The sequence below is a fragment of the Quercus robur genome, chromosome 11 (genome assembly GCF_932294415.1).
Source record: "Quercus robur chromosome 11, dhQueRobu3.1, whole genome shotgun sequence".
In the NCBI taxonomy this organism is placed as follows: Eukaryota; Viridiplantae; Streptophyta; class Magnoliopsida; order Fagales; family Fagaceae; genus Quercus; species Quercus robur.
Window position 1 is genome coordinate 32,322,820 of NC_065544.1, and position 18,671 is coordinate 32,341,490.

The 18,671-nt window shown below is 35.2% G+C and overlaps 1 protein-coding gene and 1 pseudogene across 1 annotated transcript; one reads left to right on the forward strand and one right to left on the reverse strand.

The window, feature by feature from the left end:
- The first annotated feature begins 2,431 nt into the window (after nucleotides 1-2,431).
- On the forward strand, nucleotides 2,432-2,779 carry LOC126704965 (uncharacterized). Its single transcript, XM_050403940.1, has one exon. It carries the CDS (start codon nucleotides 2,432-2,434, stop codon nucleotides 2,777-2,779), a length of 348 nt encoding a protein of 115 aa, XP_050259897.1.
- An 11,559-nt stretch (nucleotides 2,780-14,338) lies between these two features.
- On the reverse strand, nucleotides 14,339-15,506 carry LOC126707096 (LOB domain-containing protein 37-like; annotated as a pseudogene).
- Nucleotides 15,507-18,671: the final 3,165 nt, after the last annotated feature.

Genomic DNA, 18,671 nt, shown 5'->3' on the forward strand with positions numbered 1-18,671 from the left:
GGCTTCTCCAGTCTTCACTGGTGAACACAGCGTAACTTTCCTCCCTGTCAATAACCAAATGGCAAGCTTCGCACTGGGTTTGGACTAGGTCTTCATCCTTACCCATGCTTGGCCAATAAAAACCCACTCTTTGGAGTTTGCGGTAAAGGCTGATCTCGCCACAGAACCCGCAGGTTTTGCCATGCATTTCCTTCAATTTTCTTTGGGCCTCTTCATGCCCTACACATCGTGATAGGATCCCTCCTAGCATTCTACGATACAATTCCCCTTTCATCAGGGAATAGTCTTTTAACATTTTCAAGTCTGCTAGGTCTCCTTCTTTTAACAGGGCTTCCTTAATAGGAACCCTCTAGTCCTCTTCACATTCTTGCTTTTTTCTGGAACCTCTCTCGTAGTATTTCAACATTATATTCCCTTCATTTATTGACATCGACTCTAGTACTACTACTTTGGAAGCCTAACTGTGAGCCCAATGCGGCTAGCGCATCCACGTACCAATTCTCACTTCTTTGGGCGTGCTTTATCTTAAACGTCGAAACCTTTCTTCCATTTTCTGGGCCAATGTTCTGTACGAAGCCAAACTTGGTTCTTTCAAAGAGAAACTCCCCTTGGCCTAGCAAACCCCCTGTATTGGCTGGGTACAAGTAGGTGGTGCCTAAGCCTTGTGCGTGCTCCATTCCCATATGAGTCCATTGCTTTTTTGGTGTTCATGCGTTTGCCATTGCTAGCAGGTTTGTTTGGCCCTACTGCTTGTTTTGTTGCTTGTTTAACTCTTGTGGCATCGATGAGTCATTGGGTCTTCATTCTTTGCATCTCGTTTCTTCTTTGGGCTAGGCATTGCTTGGGTTTGGGCTTTTTCTTCTTTAATTCAACCCTTGTCTCCTTTCACTTCTAGTTTGTGGGCTAGTTGGTACTTCTACCATGCCATTGCATTGTTTCTGCTACAATATCATTTAACTTTGTTTGCTAGACTTCCTCTAGGCATGCCATGCCAGTTTAATGTGTTATTCCTTCTTTTAGTTCATGTTGCCTAGCATTCCTATTGGGTCAGTCCATATAATAACATCTTGGGCTTTCCCAGCCCAATTTATTCCTTGGGCGTACTCGGCCCGTTTCATCTTTTCCTACTTCTTACATTCTCATGGGTTTTTGCTAAGTCTTTTGGACTTCCTTGGCCCTACTACCACATCTTTTACTTTTGGGTTTATTGGCCTTCGAACCAATCCCATTTACTAATTTCTTTCTTTGGATTCTTCTGGCCCATTTTTGCTTTCTTTCTATTTCTTATGATACCCATAGGCTTACCATTTCTTTCTTTGGGGCTTCTTTGGCCCATTTGCTTGCTTTGGAACCACTTTGTTATTTTGTGGGCTCGTGAACCATTATTCCTACCATTCTGGCTTTAATGGGTTTTACTTTGCTACTTTTTCTTTCTTAACCCCTTTTTCATATTGTTGGGCTTCTTCTGTTGTTGGGCCATTTTACCAAAATGGGCATCAATAAGGGTTTTCAAGGCAAAGTACTTTCCCAGGTGTGACTTTATAGAAACTGGTTTGGGTAGTAACCCTTCTTATGCCTGGGGGAGCATTATGGCAGCACATAATATAATTCAGGAAGGCATTCGATGGCGAGTGGGGAATGGGAAGAGTATTCAGATCTGGATGGATAAATGGCTGCTACACCTTCTTTGTATAAGGTTACATCACCATTTTCAACTCTCTCTATGGGTGCACGAGTCGAGGAGCTGATTGATATAGATAGTGAGGTATGGATAAATGATGTAATAAAGCAGATTTTCATGCTTCGCGAGGCTGAGACTATAGGTGGGATTGCTCTAAGTTCAAACCTTCCCGAGGATAAGCAAATTTGGGATCTAAAAACGTACGGGCCTATTTAGTGTTCGCAGTGCATATTGGATAGCAGTGGAGATGGATTTGAAGGGAGGAACAGGTAGTGCTTCTGATGATAGTAGGCTTGTCTTTGGTGTGCTAATATCCCTCACAAAGTGCGCCACTTTGCTTGGAGGGCATGCAGAGATATTTTGCCTACAAAGATAAATCTTAAAAGGAGGAAGGTATTGGAGGATAGCTACAGCGAGACATGTCAGGCGGATTTGGAATCATCAAGCCACTTATTCTGGGACTACTACAAAGCTAAGGAAGTCTGAATGGTGTCCACACTTTTTCCTATGAATAATAATCTTCACTTCTCCACTTTCATGGATCTATTGTGGTACGTGGATATGGTGGTGAGGTGGGATGACGACTGTGTTGAGAAGATAATAATGATTGCCTAGGCTCTATGGACAAACCGAAATGAGTAAAGAAATGGAGGTGATAAAAAACCTAGTCAGGCCTTGATTGACAACTCTCTAGATTATTTGAGGGAGTACCAAGCATGCTATGAGAAACTCGCTAGAGTAAAGTCCACGATGGCCTCGAACTGGACTTCGCTACCGCATGGAAGATATAAGATAAAGGTCGATGGTGTAGTTTTTGCTTCTCAGAAAGCTGCTGGCTTGGGTGTACTGGTTAGAGATGCAGAGGGCAAGGTGGTGGGTGCTTGTAGCAAGAAGATCATGGCTCCTCTTGGTGCTGTTGAGACCGAGGCAAAGGTCTTCGAGTATGGACTTCAGTTTGCAAGGGACCTGCTCATCCAAGACTTCATCCTCAAAGGGAACTCGCTGGTGCTTGTGAATGCCCTAAAGGAAATCTCGCCTCCTCCTGCCACGATAGATGTTGTGGTGTACAACTCTCTATCAACTTCTCATGAGTTTTGATGGGTGGAATTTTCTCACATCCATAGGCAAGGCAATAGGCCAGCCTACCTACCAGCTAAGCATGCTGTGGGTATTATTGATTTTTCTGTTTGGGTTGAACAGAATTTTTATTTTTTAAAACAAACTCTTTTTCATGATATAATTATTGCTTTTCAACCTCAAATGAAGAATTCAGTGTTCCCATAAAAAAAAAAAAAAAATTACAAAAGGTGATATATTGAATTTTTAGATATCATAGTTACAGTTGAAATTATAAATTAAATTGACTTAATGTTATTAGATATATTGTTTTAAAGCTTCACAGATATAACTCAGTAGAGTTAGCCAAGTAGTTGGACACTCGGTCTCAAAGTAGCTGTCTTGGATTTGACTAGGAGCTCTCTAGTTCAAATTCGGACACCAATACTTTGAAAAAATTCCTTAGACTAATGATTTACCTCGCAATGGGCTCACTCGTCGCAAACAGTTATTAGACTCTGGTCAAAAGTACATTGTAAAAAAAAAAAAAAAAAAGTTCACGGATATAGATTAGTCAAACCCATCTCATTCTTATCTTAATAAAATATAAGCTATACCAACTGCACAGTTATCATTTCATGAGTGCCACTTTAACTGATTTCAAGATGTTAAAATACTAAAAGACATTTTAATGCTTCTCATCTTTTACGCTAATCAGGTCAGGCCACGAGTACATTTGAATACTTGATACTTACAGGTTTGGGAACAAATTTAAGCCACAGAAAATCAAGTCACTTAATATTGTTATTTGCTCAATGCATATGTATAGATACACTGAAAGATATATAATAAGATATATAATATAATTCCTATATATATAATTTAAATACTATTGATAGTCATTTTTATATTTTATTAACTCTTTTAAAAATTTTGTAAGGATATTATTAGGTATAAAATGTAAATTGTCTATTTTTTTTTTAAATTATTGTGAAGCACTTTTTTTTTTATTTAATTTTTACGATTCATTTATTCTAGACTTTTTGGTTTTTATACTTAATAACTCACTTGGATGAATATTTATGATGTGGTCCCATATTTGATTCTAAAATTAAGAAATAAAACTCTTTAAGAATAAATAATATATGACACATGGTACAAAATTGGAACTCTAATTTGAAATTCTAATTTGAGTTTCTCTTAACTTCACCTATTATTATATATATAGATATAAAGATTATTATTATTGTTATTATTATTAATTTATAATTAAATGTTACAATTGGAAAATAGATTTAAATCTTGAATATATCCATTGAAAATATTTAGAGATGTCAATGGAACTACAAGGATCTTTGCAAAATAAACAACTTATTTATCATTCAATGAAGGAACAAATTAATTAATAGATGCCAAACTAAACTTTGTATAACTTTTTTCAATGATACACAATTTAATATCTTTTTATTTAATTTGTTTTTGACCAACACACTATTATAATAAATTTTGTATTAAAAATATGTATAATTTAACAATGAAGTTTTCAAAATATTAATCTAATAAAAAATTGTTAACTTCTATTGAAAAAGGTTATACCCCGGTGCGATTTTCCACTTCTATATTCAAACCTTATCAATTGTGAGGACAAATATTTTTTTAAAATTTTAGTGGCTTGTGCATCTCAAAATAAAATAAGATTTTAGTGGTCAAATTCCCAATTTTCACCACATACTGCCAGAATTGTAAAGCTTTAGAAAAAATCAGACGAAGAGTGCAATAAAAAGCCTTTTTTTTTTTTCGTTCGAGATCTCTAATATTATATTAAAAACCCATAATTGTTGGGTGCAAGCACCGTGTGAGTCCAGCCCACATGCTTGGGTCAAAGCTCATTTAATGAGCTTGCTTCCTCAAGCTTCCAAAGTCAGCATGCCATTCCTTGGGCAGTGACTTAGGCGAGTGAGACACGCTGAAACTGAAAAAGGAGAAAAGAAAGAAAATTGAGGCTATTCGGCCTTGAGTGGAGAGCTGAAACAGAGAGTTATATTCGGCCTTTTGTGTGAGTTCTAGAGTGAGTAGAAACACAAAGAGATATTCAGCCATGTGAGAGGTGCAGTCTGTCTGAAGAGATAGAGAGAAATACAGTGAGAGTATGAGAGAGTGAAAAAGAAAAATGAGACATTTTTCTTTACTCAAGTTACACACAAGGAAGATAAATTGGTGGAGTTCTCATGGAGTTTTTGAGTGCTACAACTATGGAGAGTTGGAGTATTCAGAGAAAGATTTTGCTTTTGGCTTTGTGGTGAGATTTTTTTTACTCGAGATTTATTTGCTATATATCCAATTTATTGTGAACTCAAGTTTAGCATAAACTTGATAGTTGTAATCTCTATTTCATAGTGGATATTTTTCAGAGCTGCCCCATGGTTTTTCCCTCTACACTGGAGGGTTTTTCATGTAAGATTTGGTGTTCTTGTGCGTTTGTGTTTATGTGGTGCTTGCTGGAATTTTTTTTTTTTTTTTTTTTTTTTTTGTTTCCATAATATTGCTATTGCTTGGTAGTTATATATTTTAATTCACACATAGACATTGAGGGGATTATGATTTTTCCCCAACAAGTGGTATTAGAGCTATTGGTTGCTTGGGTTTGATTGTCTTGTGTTGGATTAAATGGAGAATATGACTATAAATACTATGGTTAAACTCTTGACATCGAATTATTCGATTTGGAGGCCAAGGATGGAGGATGTCCTTTATTGCAAGGATTTGCATGACCCTATTGAGGGTGATAGTGTCAAGCCTAGTGATATGTCAGATAGAAACTGGGAGAAATTAAATAGAAAAACTATCGAGTGTATTAGACAATGTATCGATGTCAGTGTTTTTCACCATGTGTCTTAGGAAACAAATGCAGAGGCTTTTTGGGAAAAATTAAGGAGTCTTTATGAAAGAAAGACAGCTCAAAATAAAACTTTTATTGCCAGAAAGCTTGTGAATTTGAAGCTTAAAGAGGGTAAGTCCATTGCCGAGCACCTTAGTGAGTTCTAAGACTTGGTTAATCAGATGGTTATAATGAAGCTAGTAATAGATGATGAGTTGCAAGCTTTATTGCTTTTGAGTTCCTTGCCTGACAGTTGGGAGACTTTGATAGTGTCACTTAGTAATTCTGCTCCAAATGGTGTGTTACAACTTGCCATGGTTAAAGATAGTTTGCTCAATGAAGAAACTAGAAGAAAGGATACGGGTAAGGATATTGCACATGCTTTTGTCACAGAGAACAGGGGGAGAAGTAAGAGTAGAAATTCTAAGGGGCGAGGTAAATCCAGAAGTTGATCAGAGTCGAAAGGAAAATTCAAGTGCTTTTACTGTGATAAAGAAGGTCACATAAAAAGGAATTGCAAGGCTTGGAAGAACAAACAAAAAGAGGATAAAAATAAAAAAAAGTCGGATGATGAGAACACTGCTATTGTTATAGTGTTGGAAGATGAGGTCCTAGCTATAGGACAAGATGATTGTTGTACAGTTTCAAATCCTTATGTTGAATGGATGATTGATTCAACTACTTCTTGCCATGTCACTCCAAGAAAGGAGTTATTCACTTCATTCAAAGTGGGAAACTTTGGAAGATTGAAGATGAGCAATGATAGTTATGCGGACATTGTGAGAATTGGTGATATATGTGTTAGGGCTAACACTGGATACACCCTGATTTTGAAGGATATGTGAGACATGTTCCGGATATTTGCCTAAATTTGATTTCCACTCATGTTCTTGATAAAGAAGGTTATGGAAATTATTTCCGTGATGGAAAAATGGAGGCTTAGCAAAGGATCATTGGTATTTGCTAGAGGGAAGATTTGTTGTACATTTTACAAGACACAAGTAAAGTTGTGCAAGGATGTTCTTAATGCAGCTCAAGAGGATTCTTCACCTAACTTGTGGCATAGGCGGCTGGCTCACATGAGTGAAAAAAGGGTTGCAGATTTTGGCAAAGAAGTCTCTTATTCCCTTTGCCAAAGGTATGTCACTAAATCCTTGTGACTTTTGTTTATTTGGTAAACAACACAGAGTTTCATTTAATATACCCTCTACTAGAAAACCCAATGTATTAGATCTTGTTTATTCTGATGTATGTGGTCTCATTGATATTGAGACTTTAGGTGGCAATAAATATTTTGTTACATTTATTGATGATGCTTCACGAAAGGTGTAGGTTTATGTTTTGAAAACTAAAGACAAAGGTTTTTGAGCACTTTAAGAAATTCCATGCCATGGTAGAAAGAGAGAAAGGGAAGCCTTTGAAGTATCTTTGTAGTAATAATAAAGGTGAATACACATCTAATGAATTCAAGATTTACTGCTCTGAGAAAGGCATTAGACATGAGAAGACAGTTCCTGGTACGCCATAGCAAAATGGTGTGGCAGAAAGGATGAACCGCATTATTGTTGAGAAGATCAGATGTATGTTTAGAATGACTAATTTGCTTAAGTCATTCTGGGGTGAAGTTGTTGTGACTACATGCTACCTAATTAATAGATCTTCATCAGTTCTTTTGGATTTTGATATTCTAAAAAGAGTATGGATAGGGAAAGATGTTTCTTACTCTCACTTGAAGGTATTTGGGTGCAAGGCATTTTTGTTGATGAGCCTAAGGAACAAAGATCAAAGATTGATAGCAAATCCACTCCTTATATATTTGTTGGATATGGAGATATAGAATTTGTAGATGATATGTTGATAGTAGGACAAGATGCAGGTGTGATTGGAAATTTGAAGAAAGTGACCTTGAAGCAAGTCAAGATCGTGGTATTTATTTACTTTTGCAATGGGAGTTGTATCATGGTAGTCAAGATTGCAGAAGTGTATTGCCTTATCTACAACTGAAGTTGAGTATATTGTAGCTAATGAAGCAAGTAAAGAGATGCTTTGGTCGAAACGGTTTCTCCAAGAATTGGGTTTGAAGCAAGATGGGTATGTAGTTAATTGTGATAGTCAGAGTGCTATAGACTTGAGCAAGAATTATGAAAGCTCGAAAATATGTTAAAAACACAAGAGCTATTTAGACCCCCAAATTAAAGTTACGGCTCGATAGATTTTACATTAACTTAATTCTAAGTGCGGAATAGTGTAAATGCAAGCGGATAAACAAACAAGCTACTCTAACACATATTCATATAATCACAGCAGTAAAATGAAATGTAAAAGAGTAGGGAAGAAGAATGCAAACACATATAACACGCCGACGTGTTATCGAAGAGGAAATCGAAGACCTCGGCGAAAAACCTCTTTGTCGCCCTCCAAGTGGTAATCGATCTACTAGACAATCAGTTGGGATACATGGGTTAACAAGAGAACCTCCAAGCCTAATCTACCCGCTGTACCTAAGCCCTCCAAGCTCCTACTCCAACAAGACTTCTCGAAACCGTGTCTTGTCTAGCTCTTTGGATCCCGCAACAAGCTCCATGTTGCACCTGCCATCCTTGGCTTCTTCCAATACTTCCCAGCAGTACCAAACTATCACTTGACACTCTGAAAGGGTGTGATAAGTGTTTGGGCTATCAACCTCTCAATGGTATGTAAATGGAGAGGTAGGAGTTGAGGAAAATCCATAAGCTATTGGGTAGAGGATTGTGGATATAATAATCTCTAACTCTCAAGGTGTTTGGCTAGGGTTTTCTCTTAGAAGCACTTCTTAACATTTGTGGGTAATGTGGGTATATATAGTGTGGGTACAGAAAGTGTGTATTAGATAGCACAGTCTGGCAAAACAGAATGTCTCGCGGGAAGGCCTTACCCGCGAGATCCTCGTGAGACACAGCTATCTCCATTTGTACTGACTCTTCGCATTCCAGTCATGTGCAGGGCACATGCATTACTTCGTAGGATGTTAAGTCGCGAGCTACCCGCGAAAACCTCTTTAGTATTCAATAGCTTGAATCTTCACACTCTCTATATCACACAACCCTTACAATCAAATCCCACAATAGATACAGGGTACAAAAGATTGAATAAAATTACAATCAAATTTGGCATGAAATTAAAGCCAACAAAACACATAGTTATAAATCACAACTTTACAAATTCTATGTACCATTCACGCTCGAAGCACATTGAGGTGAGATACCATTGGTTGAGACTAGTTGTTGAACAACAATCATTTAAATTAGCACTACAACAAAATGTATTTTTAGTGACGAAAAAATTCGTCACTAAAAGTCCAGTTTTTCGTCACTAAGGACCTTTAGTGACGAAATTGGACTTTTAGTGACGAAACTCATTTCGTCACTGTAGCCCCGTCACTAAAAGTCCTGGTGACGAAAAATTTCGTCACTAAAAGTCCGATTTGAATTAAAAAAAAAAAAAAAAATTTAGTGATGAAAACGTTTTGTCACTAATGTTTTCCTCACTAAAAACACTATTCAGTGACAAAAATATTTCGTCACTAAAAACACTTTAGTTTACTAAATCATATTTAGTGACGAATAATTTCTTCACTAAAACTATGTTCGGGTACATATAGTGACGAAAAAATTCGTCATTAAACTATTTTTAAGAAAATCCAGGCACATATAGCGACGAAAATTTTCTTCACTAAAACCATTTCTTACAAAATTTTGCTATATTTAGTGACGAAATTTTCATCACTAAAACAATTTTTTGTTGCTATATTTGTAACGAAAAAATTTTTCACTAAAACTTATTTTCTGTTTTTATTTTTTTTATGACTTTGATATTAACCTGTAACCTGTCATTACAATATTAAGACCTCACATTTGAATAACACATTTATTTCAACAACACATTTATAAAAAAAGATCCATACATTCCACAAGAAAAAATTAAAACAAGTATCCAATTCAAACTCCTTCCATACAATAATTGTTTGCAATACATACAATAACTCAAGATGTTTTATAACAATACAAAAATGGTAGTATAATATAATTAGAACTAACAGAAGATGTCCTCATATGTTTTCAAGTAATGCCAAAAGTAAATCCCCTAAAAGCCACCAATAAGAAATCTGCACAAATATAAAAACAATACATTAAAGTCCACACCATTATCCATATCAAGCAATTCACAAGTGCAGAATTTGAACACAATTGCTACTAGTGCAACACAACAAATGACCACATCAATATCCATATCAAGTTTAAGGTAAGTACAAAACATCTCAATAACAATGACTACTAACTTTACATATCATAGTCTACATCATTATCCATATCAAACAATTCACAAGTGCTAAATTTGAACACAATTACTGCTAAGTCAACACAATTGCTACTAATCAACAAGTTTCATTCACATTTGCAAGAAATTAAAAACACTCCCAATATGAATTTAAACCACCTTATAACAACATGCAAGCCACCCGCTTGCTCCAAAACAACAACCCACCACAAAACTAATCACAAACATCACAAGTACAATACTTACAAGTATTGAAATCGAATAAAGGAACACAATTGCTACTAGTTAACAAGTTTCATTCACATTTGCGAGAAATTAAAAACACTTCCAATATGTATTTAAACCACCTTATAACACCATGAAAGCCACCCGCTTGCTCCAACACAAGAACCCACCACAAAACCAATTTCCAACATCACAAGTATGTATAGAGTTTTATAAGTTTTTAACTATAATTTACTTACTTTGCTCAAGCTAAGTTTACAACTTTCAGAAAAAATTCAAAGTTAACTTATGTTCTTCACCTTGTTCGTCACAAAACCAATAACAAACACATAATAACCAAAGGGAGTACAAAAAAGCAAAACATGAAAAGACCCATTAATAATCTTACCTTTATGATTATATATGACCAGTGTCCAGTTCTTGTTCACAATAACATTTGAGATCACTTCACTTGTGTCTATTTCAAAACAAAGTGTTGGGTTTGGCTCTCTAAAGACTAAACTCAAAAGTAGTTAAGAAAAACAAGGTATGCGGAATATGATACTAAATAACTTGGACAAAGAAATGCTCATCTCTTTTTATTCTCAAACCACAATCCCACCTCCCAACTCAGATCAAACTAGGGGGAATTGGGATATAATCTCTTAATTCATTATCATCGATTCGGCGAAGAATGCAATTACAAATCATGAACAAAAAATAATTGCACCTTAAAAAGAGATATTGCCAATAACAAAGAAGAAAGCATAGCCACCGTTAAAGGTTGAGAGTCAATTATCTGAGAATCAAGACTCAATTTAATGTTTTAACTAGCATTTTCATTGGTCAAGAAAGTAAATATAGATGATACTCTTTCTACATCTGAACTGGGGGAAAATAGAAGCATTTTATAGATTCACATATTAACCATGTATGGATAAGAAACTCACCTTATTTGGATCTTGAAATTCTTTAAAAGGGACAACTTCTAGTACTTAATTCATGACCATGACAATCATTAGATAAAGAGAAATAATTACATAATGCACAAGCTCACAAGTTTACAACCATATAAGATCAATGAAAATTCTAACAAATAGCCTATAATTCATTAGTTAAATTTCACTTTGCTGAGAGATCCTTTATTAAATTGCCTCCCTAAAAGGGGGTTCACTCTCCTTCTAGTACTTACAACAGCCCACAATTAACTAGTAAGAAAATGTAAAGTCATAGCCACACACACAAAAAAAAAAAAAAAAAAAATAATAATAATAAAATAAAATAAAATAAAATTTGGGGAAATCAATGTTCTAATAATCAAACCTAGTTGTAGTGAGCTTTAATTCTAGTTTTAAAATGTGTACACGCTAGAAATACAATAGGTTCCACAAGTTTCCTACAAAAATGAATGAAAATCAAGATATTACTTAAGATCATCATTACCCCTATTAATTTGTTTTCCTACCCACTATATTGTTTCATCTTTCATGAATGAAGTATTATTAAGTATCCAATAAAAATTGTTTCACTACCCACTGCTTTATGAATCCATTCATTAATTAAAACTTAAATGAATCCAGTAGCCACCAATAATGAATTACAATAACACCACCCCGTGTTCAAAGTCTTACTATTCTCATTTGTTAAATCCTAATACCCAAAAACCTTCACAAATACATCTATAACCCAGTTAGAATAGAAGAATAATTCAAATCAGCAACCACTTGCTAAGTGCTTGGAATATGACAAAAACCATTACCAAGAAAACAAGTATAAGTTGTCAATAAACTCCAATACCCATTTTTATTTTTCTCTTGCAAAATGACAACCAAACAATTCTCTCCATTTTAACAAAATTGTCAAAGGGTACTACACAAATATAAATTTTAAACCATGTTGGACTTGACAATTTAACATAAACTCAATTAGTCAACTATATAGCACAACATGTAACAAACTCAACTCTGAGGCATTTTGTCAAACATCAAGCAGATAAATTTGGACAGCATAAAAGGATTAGAGACTAGAAAAGAAAAATCCAGTTCCATTAAATGAATGAAAACACAAAAATCATAACAAATCCAGCCATGGCAATAAAGAAAAAGCAAAAGAGAGAGAGAGACCAGCTAGAGAGAAAGACCAAAGAAACTCACAATCGCCGTCGCCGGATGAAGCATCGCCAACGATCAGCGAGCAGTAGTGTCGCCGTTGAGCTCAACGGCGACGCTGGGAGACGAAGCGTCGCCAATCCCACCGTTGCCGTTGAGCTCATCGGCGATGCTGGGAGACGAAGTGTCGCCGATCCCATCGTCGCCGTTGAGCTCATCGACGGTGACGGTGGGAGATGATAGGTATTTTTTTTTTTTTTTTTTTTTTTTTTTTTTTTTTTTTATGGGAGAGATGATAGGTATTGAAATGAAATGGGGCTGATAGTGGTCTTTAGTGAAATGAATGGGGCTGATAGGTATTGAAATGGGTTTGGGGGTAATTATAGTGGTCTTTAGTGACGAAACATTTTTGCCGCTATTGCCCACTTCTAGTGACGAATTTCAGTTTCGTCACAAAAGGAGCCATAATTTGTTAAGAACCCTATCTTGTCAAGATTTTTAGAGACGAAATTCATATTTCGTCACTAAATCATACTTTTAGTGACGAATTGTGATTTTGTCACTAAAAACATATAAGTGCAAAACTATTATTATTTTTAGTGACGAATTTTTTTCGTCGCTAATTCTTCCTTATAGCGACGAAAGGATTTTCGTCACTAATACTATCCATAGCAATACCTATAGTGACGAAATATTTTGTCACTAAAAATTTTAACTTTTAGCGACGAAATATTTCATCGCTATAGATTAATTAAACTCGCGCCAAAGTTTCCCTCCACTGGCGCCCATTTTTCAAATCACATTAGCGATGAAATTTATGTTTTGTTGCTAAATGTTATAATTTTTTTCATTATTAGTGACGAAATTCATATTTCGTCACTAAAGCTGTATTTTTAGCGACAAAAAATATTTCCTCACTAATTTTCGTCGCTAAAAATACATTTTGTTGTAGTGTATAGAAGATTCACACATATGAAAATCCAGCTGACATGTTGACCAAGATTGTGTCTAGAGAGAAGCTAAAGCTTTGTGCTGGGTTGGCTGGCATGAATTCTAACTGAAGAGTTGGGTTGAAGATCTCCTTCGTAGTGGGTTAGAGGGGGAGATTGTTGGGTGCAAGCATCGTGTGGATCTAGCCCACATGCTTGGGTCAAAGCTCATTTAATGAGCTTGCTTCCTCAAGCTTCCAAAGTCAGCATGCCATTCCTTGGGCAGTGACTTAGGCATGTGAGACATGCTAAAATTGAAAAAGGAGAAAAGAAAGAAAATTGAGGCTATTTAGCCTTGAGTGGAGAGCTAAAATAGAGAGCCATATTTGGCCATTTTGTGTGAGTTCTAGAGTGAGCAAAAACACAAAGAGATATTCAGCCACTTGAGAGGTGCAATCTGTGTGAAGAGATAGAGAGAAACACAGTGAGAGTGTGAGAAAGTGAAAAAGAAAAAGGAGACATTTTTTTTTTGCTCAAGTTACACACAAGGAAGATAAATTGGTGGAGTTCTCATGAAGTTTTTGAGTGCTACAACCATGGAGAGTTGGAGTATTCAGAGAAAGATTTTGTTACTGCCTTTGTAGTGAGATTGCATTTCTTTGAGATTTATTTGTTATATATCCAATTTATTGTGGACTCAAGTTTAGTATAAACTTGATAGTTGTAATCTCTATTTCATAATGGATATTTTTCGGAGATGCCCCGTGGTTTTTCCCTCTACACCGGAGGGTTTTCCACGTAAGATTTGGTGATCTTGTGTGGTTGTGTTTATGTGATGCTTGCTGGAATTTTTTTTGTTTCCATAATATTACTATTACTTGGTAGTTATATATTTTAATTCACACGTAGACATTGAAGGGATTAGGATTTTTTCCCAACAATAATTCCTCTAAAAAGTGAGAGAATTCCCCAAACTCGCCGGACTTTGATGCAAGGAAAGCTCAAGTACAAAGTTTATACTTAAATTTAAAAATAAAATAATATATATATATATATATATATATATATTAACAAGATTTCAAAACATTGTAGTTGAACTTATATTTCATAATATTTTCAACAAAAACATCAACGAATATTTATATATATATATATATTAACAAGATTTCAAAACATTGTAGTTGAACTTATATTTCATAATATTTTCAACAAAAACATCAACGATTCAAATCTTCTCCTTCCTATTGTTATAACTGATACAAAATAAAAATAAAAATTATCACCAAAATATTCCTATTGCTTGTACGTATCACTTCTCAAACAAATAATCTAAGAATTTTTCTTTGATCACCTCCCTCTGTACCACAAGAATTACTACTACCCAATGAAGTCATTTCAGACTCCTCTGTCGACGGCGTTGTGGCTCTTTTCCTCCTCCTTCCGCCGTCTATTTCCGTTCTCCTTTACAAGCCTGCTGTCAAGCAAAGATCAAGATCCAGTTGTTGCAAGTTTTCCACTTTGTCAGAAGCCCCCTTCTTATTAGACCCCAATAAGCATGGATCTTGTGGAGTACTAACACAATTGTTTCCAGCTTTTGCTTTTGAAGGGTTAGCTGACTCTAGCATACTAACTTGTACCCCAAGAAACTCCGGCTGGGCTTGTAACACACCGCCTCGGAGCACCGTCTCCACAGCCGCCCGACACACGTTCCAATTTCCAGTCCAAAGAAGCCCCACCACTCCATTCACCGGATTCACCGTCCTTCCCACCGCTTCAAATAACAAAGACTGAAACAAAGCTAACAAAAAAGAAAGAGAAGAAAAATTTAGACAAAAGGTAACATGTAAGATTTAAAACTCATTGAATTACGTACACTGATTAAAAAAGAAAAAAAGAAAAAAACCCCGACACTTATATAAGTTTGTATATGCACCAGGTCTATGGGGTTCGGGGACGGTGGAAATGAAGGACATGAGGCAGGCGCGGCCGAAGAACTTGGCGACGAAGAGGGTGGCATGAGCTTGAGCTTGTGGGTTGTCTATCCATTTAAGGCATTGTCGAAGCATGCAATTATCACAGCAACCCTTTCGAAGAACCCTGCAGCCATTGCAACTCATCTTTAGGACATTCACTTTTAGCTTTAACAAAGGTTGAGAATCAAGAGAAAAAAGATATAGCTAAAGAGAGATGTTGGTGATGGTAGAGGAAAACTTGGGTTTTTGAGGAAGATAAAAATAAAATGTGAGAGAGTCATGTACATACATATATGCATGTGGGAGGGAGTAAAGTGGAGGAATTAATTATTGGACAAAATGGTTAACTTAACCATGGTTAGTTTTAGCTAACCACAGTTAATTTTGGTGGGGTTACAAATGCAAGGGTAGGGTTCCAAGTGGGTAAGAGGCGGTTCCGTGTCTCCGCAAACTGTGAAGGTTGCTCCACCGTTGGATTAATTTCTCATGCATGAATGTGTACACTACGGCCATATCTTTTTCTATTTTCTTTCTCTTTTGTTTTTGGCTGTGGATTTTTTGAAACACTCTTCAATAATCTTGGTTATTCCTATATATAAAGCTTTAATCTTCATTTTTTTTAATGATTAAATTAACTCCATTGTTGGAGCATATGAAAGTGTGGGCCAGCCTGTCATTAACGTATAATAAGGCTATAAATAATTGGTAGAAACGTGCATGATTTCTTTTGGCTAATAAGAATATACCAACTTTTTTTTTGTTCTCTATTTTTTATCACATTTTTTTTTTCAATAATGGAAGAATCTCAATCTGTAGCTCAAATTGTTGAACCAATTGGAGGAACTCAATAATCAAAGCATGCCAAAAAAGTGAACAGAAATGCTACATTTATATATATATATATATATATATATTTATATTTATATATATTTATAATTAAAACACATAGAGGTCTGGTTGTAGCTCGAATGTTAAACCAAATACAAATTTGATTCTATCTTGTATAATCATTCTTTTAAGAAGTGTCTCAGGCTGGCATATGTGTCTAATTAATAGCCTAGCTAGCTAGGCAGAATAATGGAAAAGGCTCAAAATTAATTGAATGCCTCATCCTCACCCAATTTTAAATTACCACGTGTTCAGTTCTCTTTAATTATGCATTAATTTAATTCTTCTCTGGCGTGCGTAAAAATAATTAAATTAATTTTTTCCCCTTATTTTTATACCATCTTGCATGTAGTATAAACTTTGTGATATGCACAGTGAACTGCGTCTTTCTGTTGAAGGAATGTTAGATGATATGGGTTTATGATATGACTGAGTTACACGCACAATTTATTATATTCCCTGTTCTATTCTTGATATTTATGTATGTGTATATATATATCTTCAACAGCATATACTTACTTTATTCTACATCTTTTTTAGATAAGAAAATAGAAGTTATCCTACATCTTTAGAACACTTGTTAACATATCTCAAAAAAAAAAAAAAAAAAATTGTTAGCAAAAATCTATGTATAGTTAGATCTTAGGTGGTTTAATATACATGATTCAATAACCATGCCAACGATCTTATAATGCAATTGAGATATTCTAGTATTTCTAATAGAGAAATTCAAAATTGAAATCCTTTATCCCATTGTAATATCTAGTTAAAAAAAAAAAAAAAGATTCAACCTTAATTAGAGTAAGTGGCTACACTTACAAAGTGCAAAAAAAGAAAAAGACTAAAGTTATGACAGCATGATGATGAGGACAAACATGACGATGGTGATGAGGCGGAGCCATTGATGAGATGTTATGGTCGCAACTTGAGGACGTGGCATCTTTATCCTATATATGGACCACCACAATATATGTATGCATCCACAAACTAATTAAATAATGTATTAGTGTAGGTTCCAACAAAAACTTAAGTTTGTGGAGAATGGGATTCTGATTCATGAACATTGGCACGAGGTTAACTTTCACAGCTCACTTTCGGCTTCATGCATCCATATATATTTTGTCAAATTGGCATATCTTCTAAAGGTATATAGAATTATATATCAATGGGGGCCTCCCAATAAGTTGGTTTGGAAGTACACATTAAGCCCAAGACAAATCAAACTTCTCGAGTGTCTCTTCCATGGATTAGAAAGACAAAATTGAGTTTGGGAAATGCGAAGGCCACTATAGTATCATCCACTTCTGGTTTCACTTATATCTATAAGGAGCATTTCTTGATAAATTCAATAAAAATATCCAGAGTTTAAATCTAACTCCCATTATAACTATCAAATTATCAACTTCTGGTTTCAATTATATACCTACACCACATCTACCCAAACTCTTATAATTTAGCAAGCATTTTTTTTTAATTCAATAAAGATATTTAGAGTTTAAATCTCACACTCCCACTGTAACTATCAAATTATCAAAAATCTATGCAACATCAATACTAAATTTCTCATAGAATTGCACAATATGAACTTTGAAGAAGCTTGAACTATTTTTTCTTCTTCTTGGAACATCTTCTCAATTTCATTTTAGTGGAAAATTTTTATTTCACTTATTTCCTAAATATCTGTAACAGCATATAAAGTGTACCCCGATTTAAAATTTTCAATGACTAACACTAGACACAGCTTTAAAAATATTTAATCGATGTAGATCAAGAAAAAAAAATGCGTCCATTTTAAGTTACATTTTCTCCTTTTCTTCCTCTTATTTTATGTTAAGATTATTTTTGGACGCTCAGATTACTTACTAAATGTTAAGTGAATGAAAACTGAAAATTTAGATAATAAGAAATAACTGCTACAGAACCAATGGTGTAGATCTTATCTTATTTTTTGTTCTTCGGAGCAAGAGTCAATACCGTACCAGAAGCTGTACCAGTTTGGTTAGCGATACGATACATTTCGGATACCGGTCAATATCAGTGTACCGTTTTGGGTTTACTGCTATTTTTCATATTTATAAATATATATATATATATATATATATGTATTTATGTATGTGTGTGTGTATATATATATTATAATAAATATAAAAGTTTACCATAAAACATTTCCTCAATTCAGAACTAATTATTCATGGCTTTAGACTTTAGTATCAATTAAAAAAAAAAAACACACACACAATATAAAAAATAGAAAGCTAAAAATTTACCATTGCATACTAAGAAAACAAATAATACTAACAAGCTTTTCCCACGACGGCGCCAATTGTAGGGTCACGTTTTTCAGGCCACACCCAAGATGCATGGGACCTTAGACCAGTGAGCCCGGTACAATAAATTTATAGAGAGTGGGCCAAAGAGCTAGGCTTTAGTGTATGGACAACGGTTATCATGGTGTTTTTCATGGACTGAGTTTGCTAGAGAGGATTGGTCCTCGGCGCGATCCGATGAGCTTTTTCTGGTGCCTCAGGTGTGATGGGGGTCTCCGCCCTGCCCCTTCTGTCTCCCTCTACTCCCCTTTTTATAGTGGTTTTCTTCCTCCTGAATGGGGTCCCTAGGGTAGGTACTTGTCCCATCAGC

What these genes read in the sequence shown, in the direction of transcription:
- LOC126704965 (XM_050403940.1), top strand. Translation starts at nt 2,432, where the DNA reads ATGGCCTCGAACTGGACTTCGCTACCGCATGGAAGATATAAGATAAAG.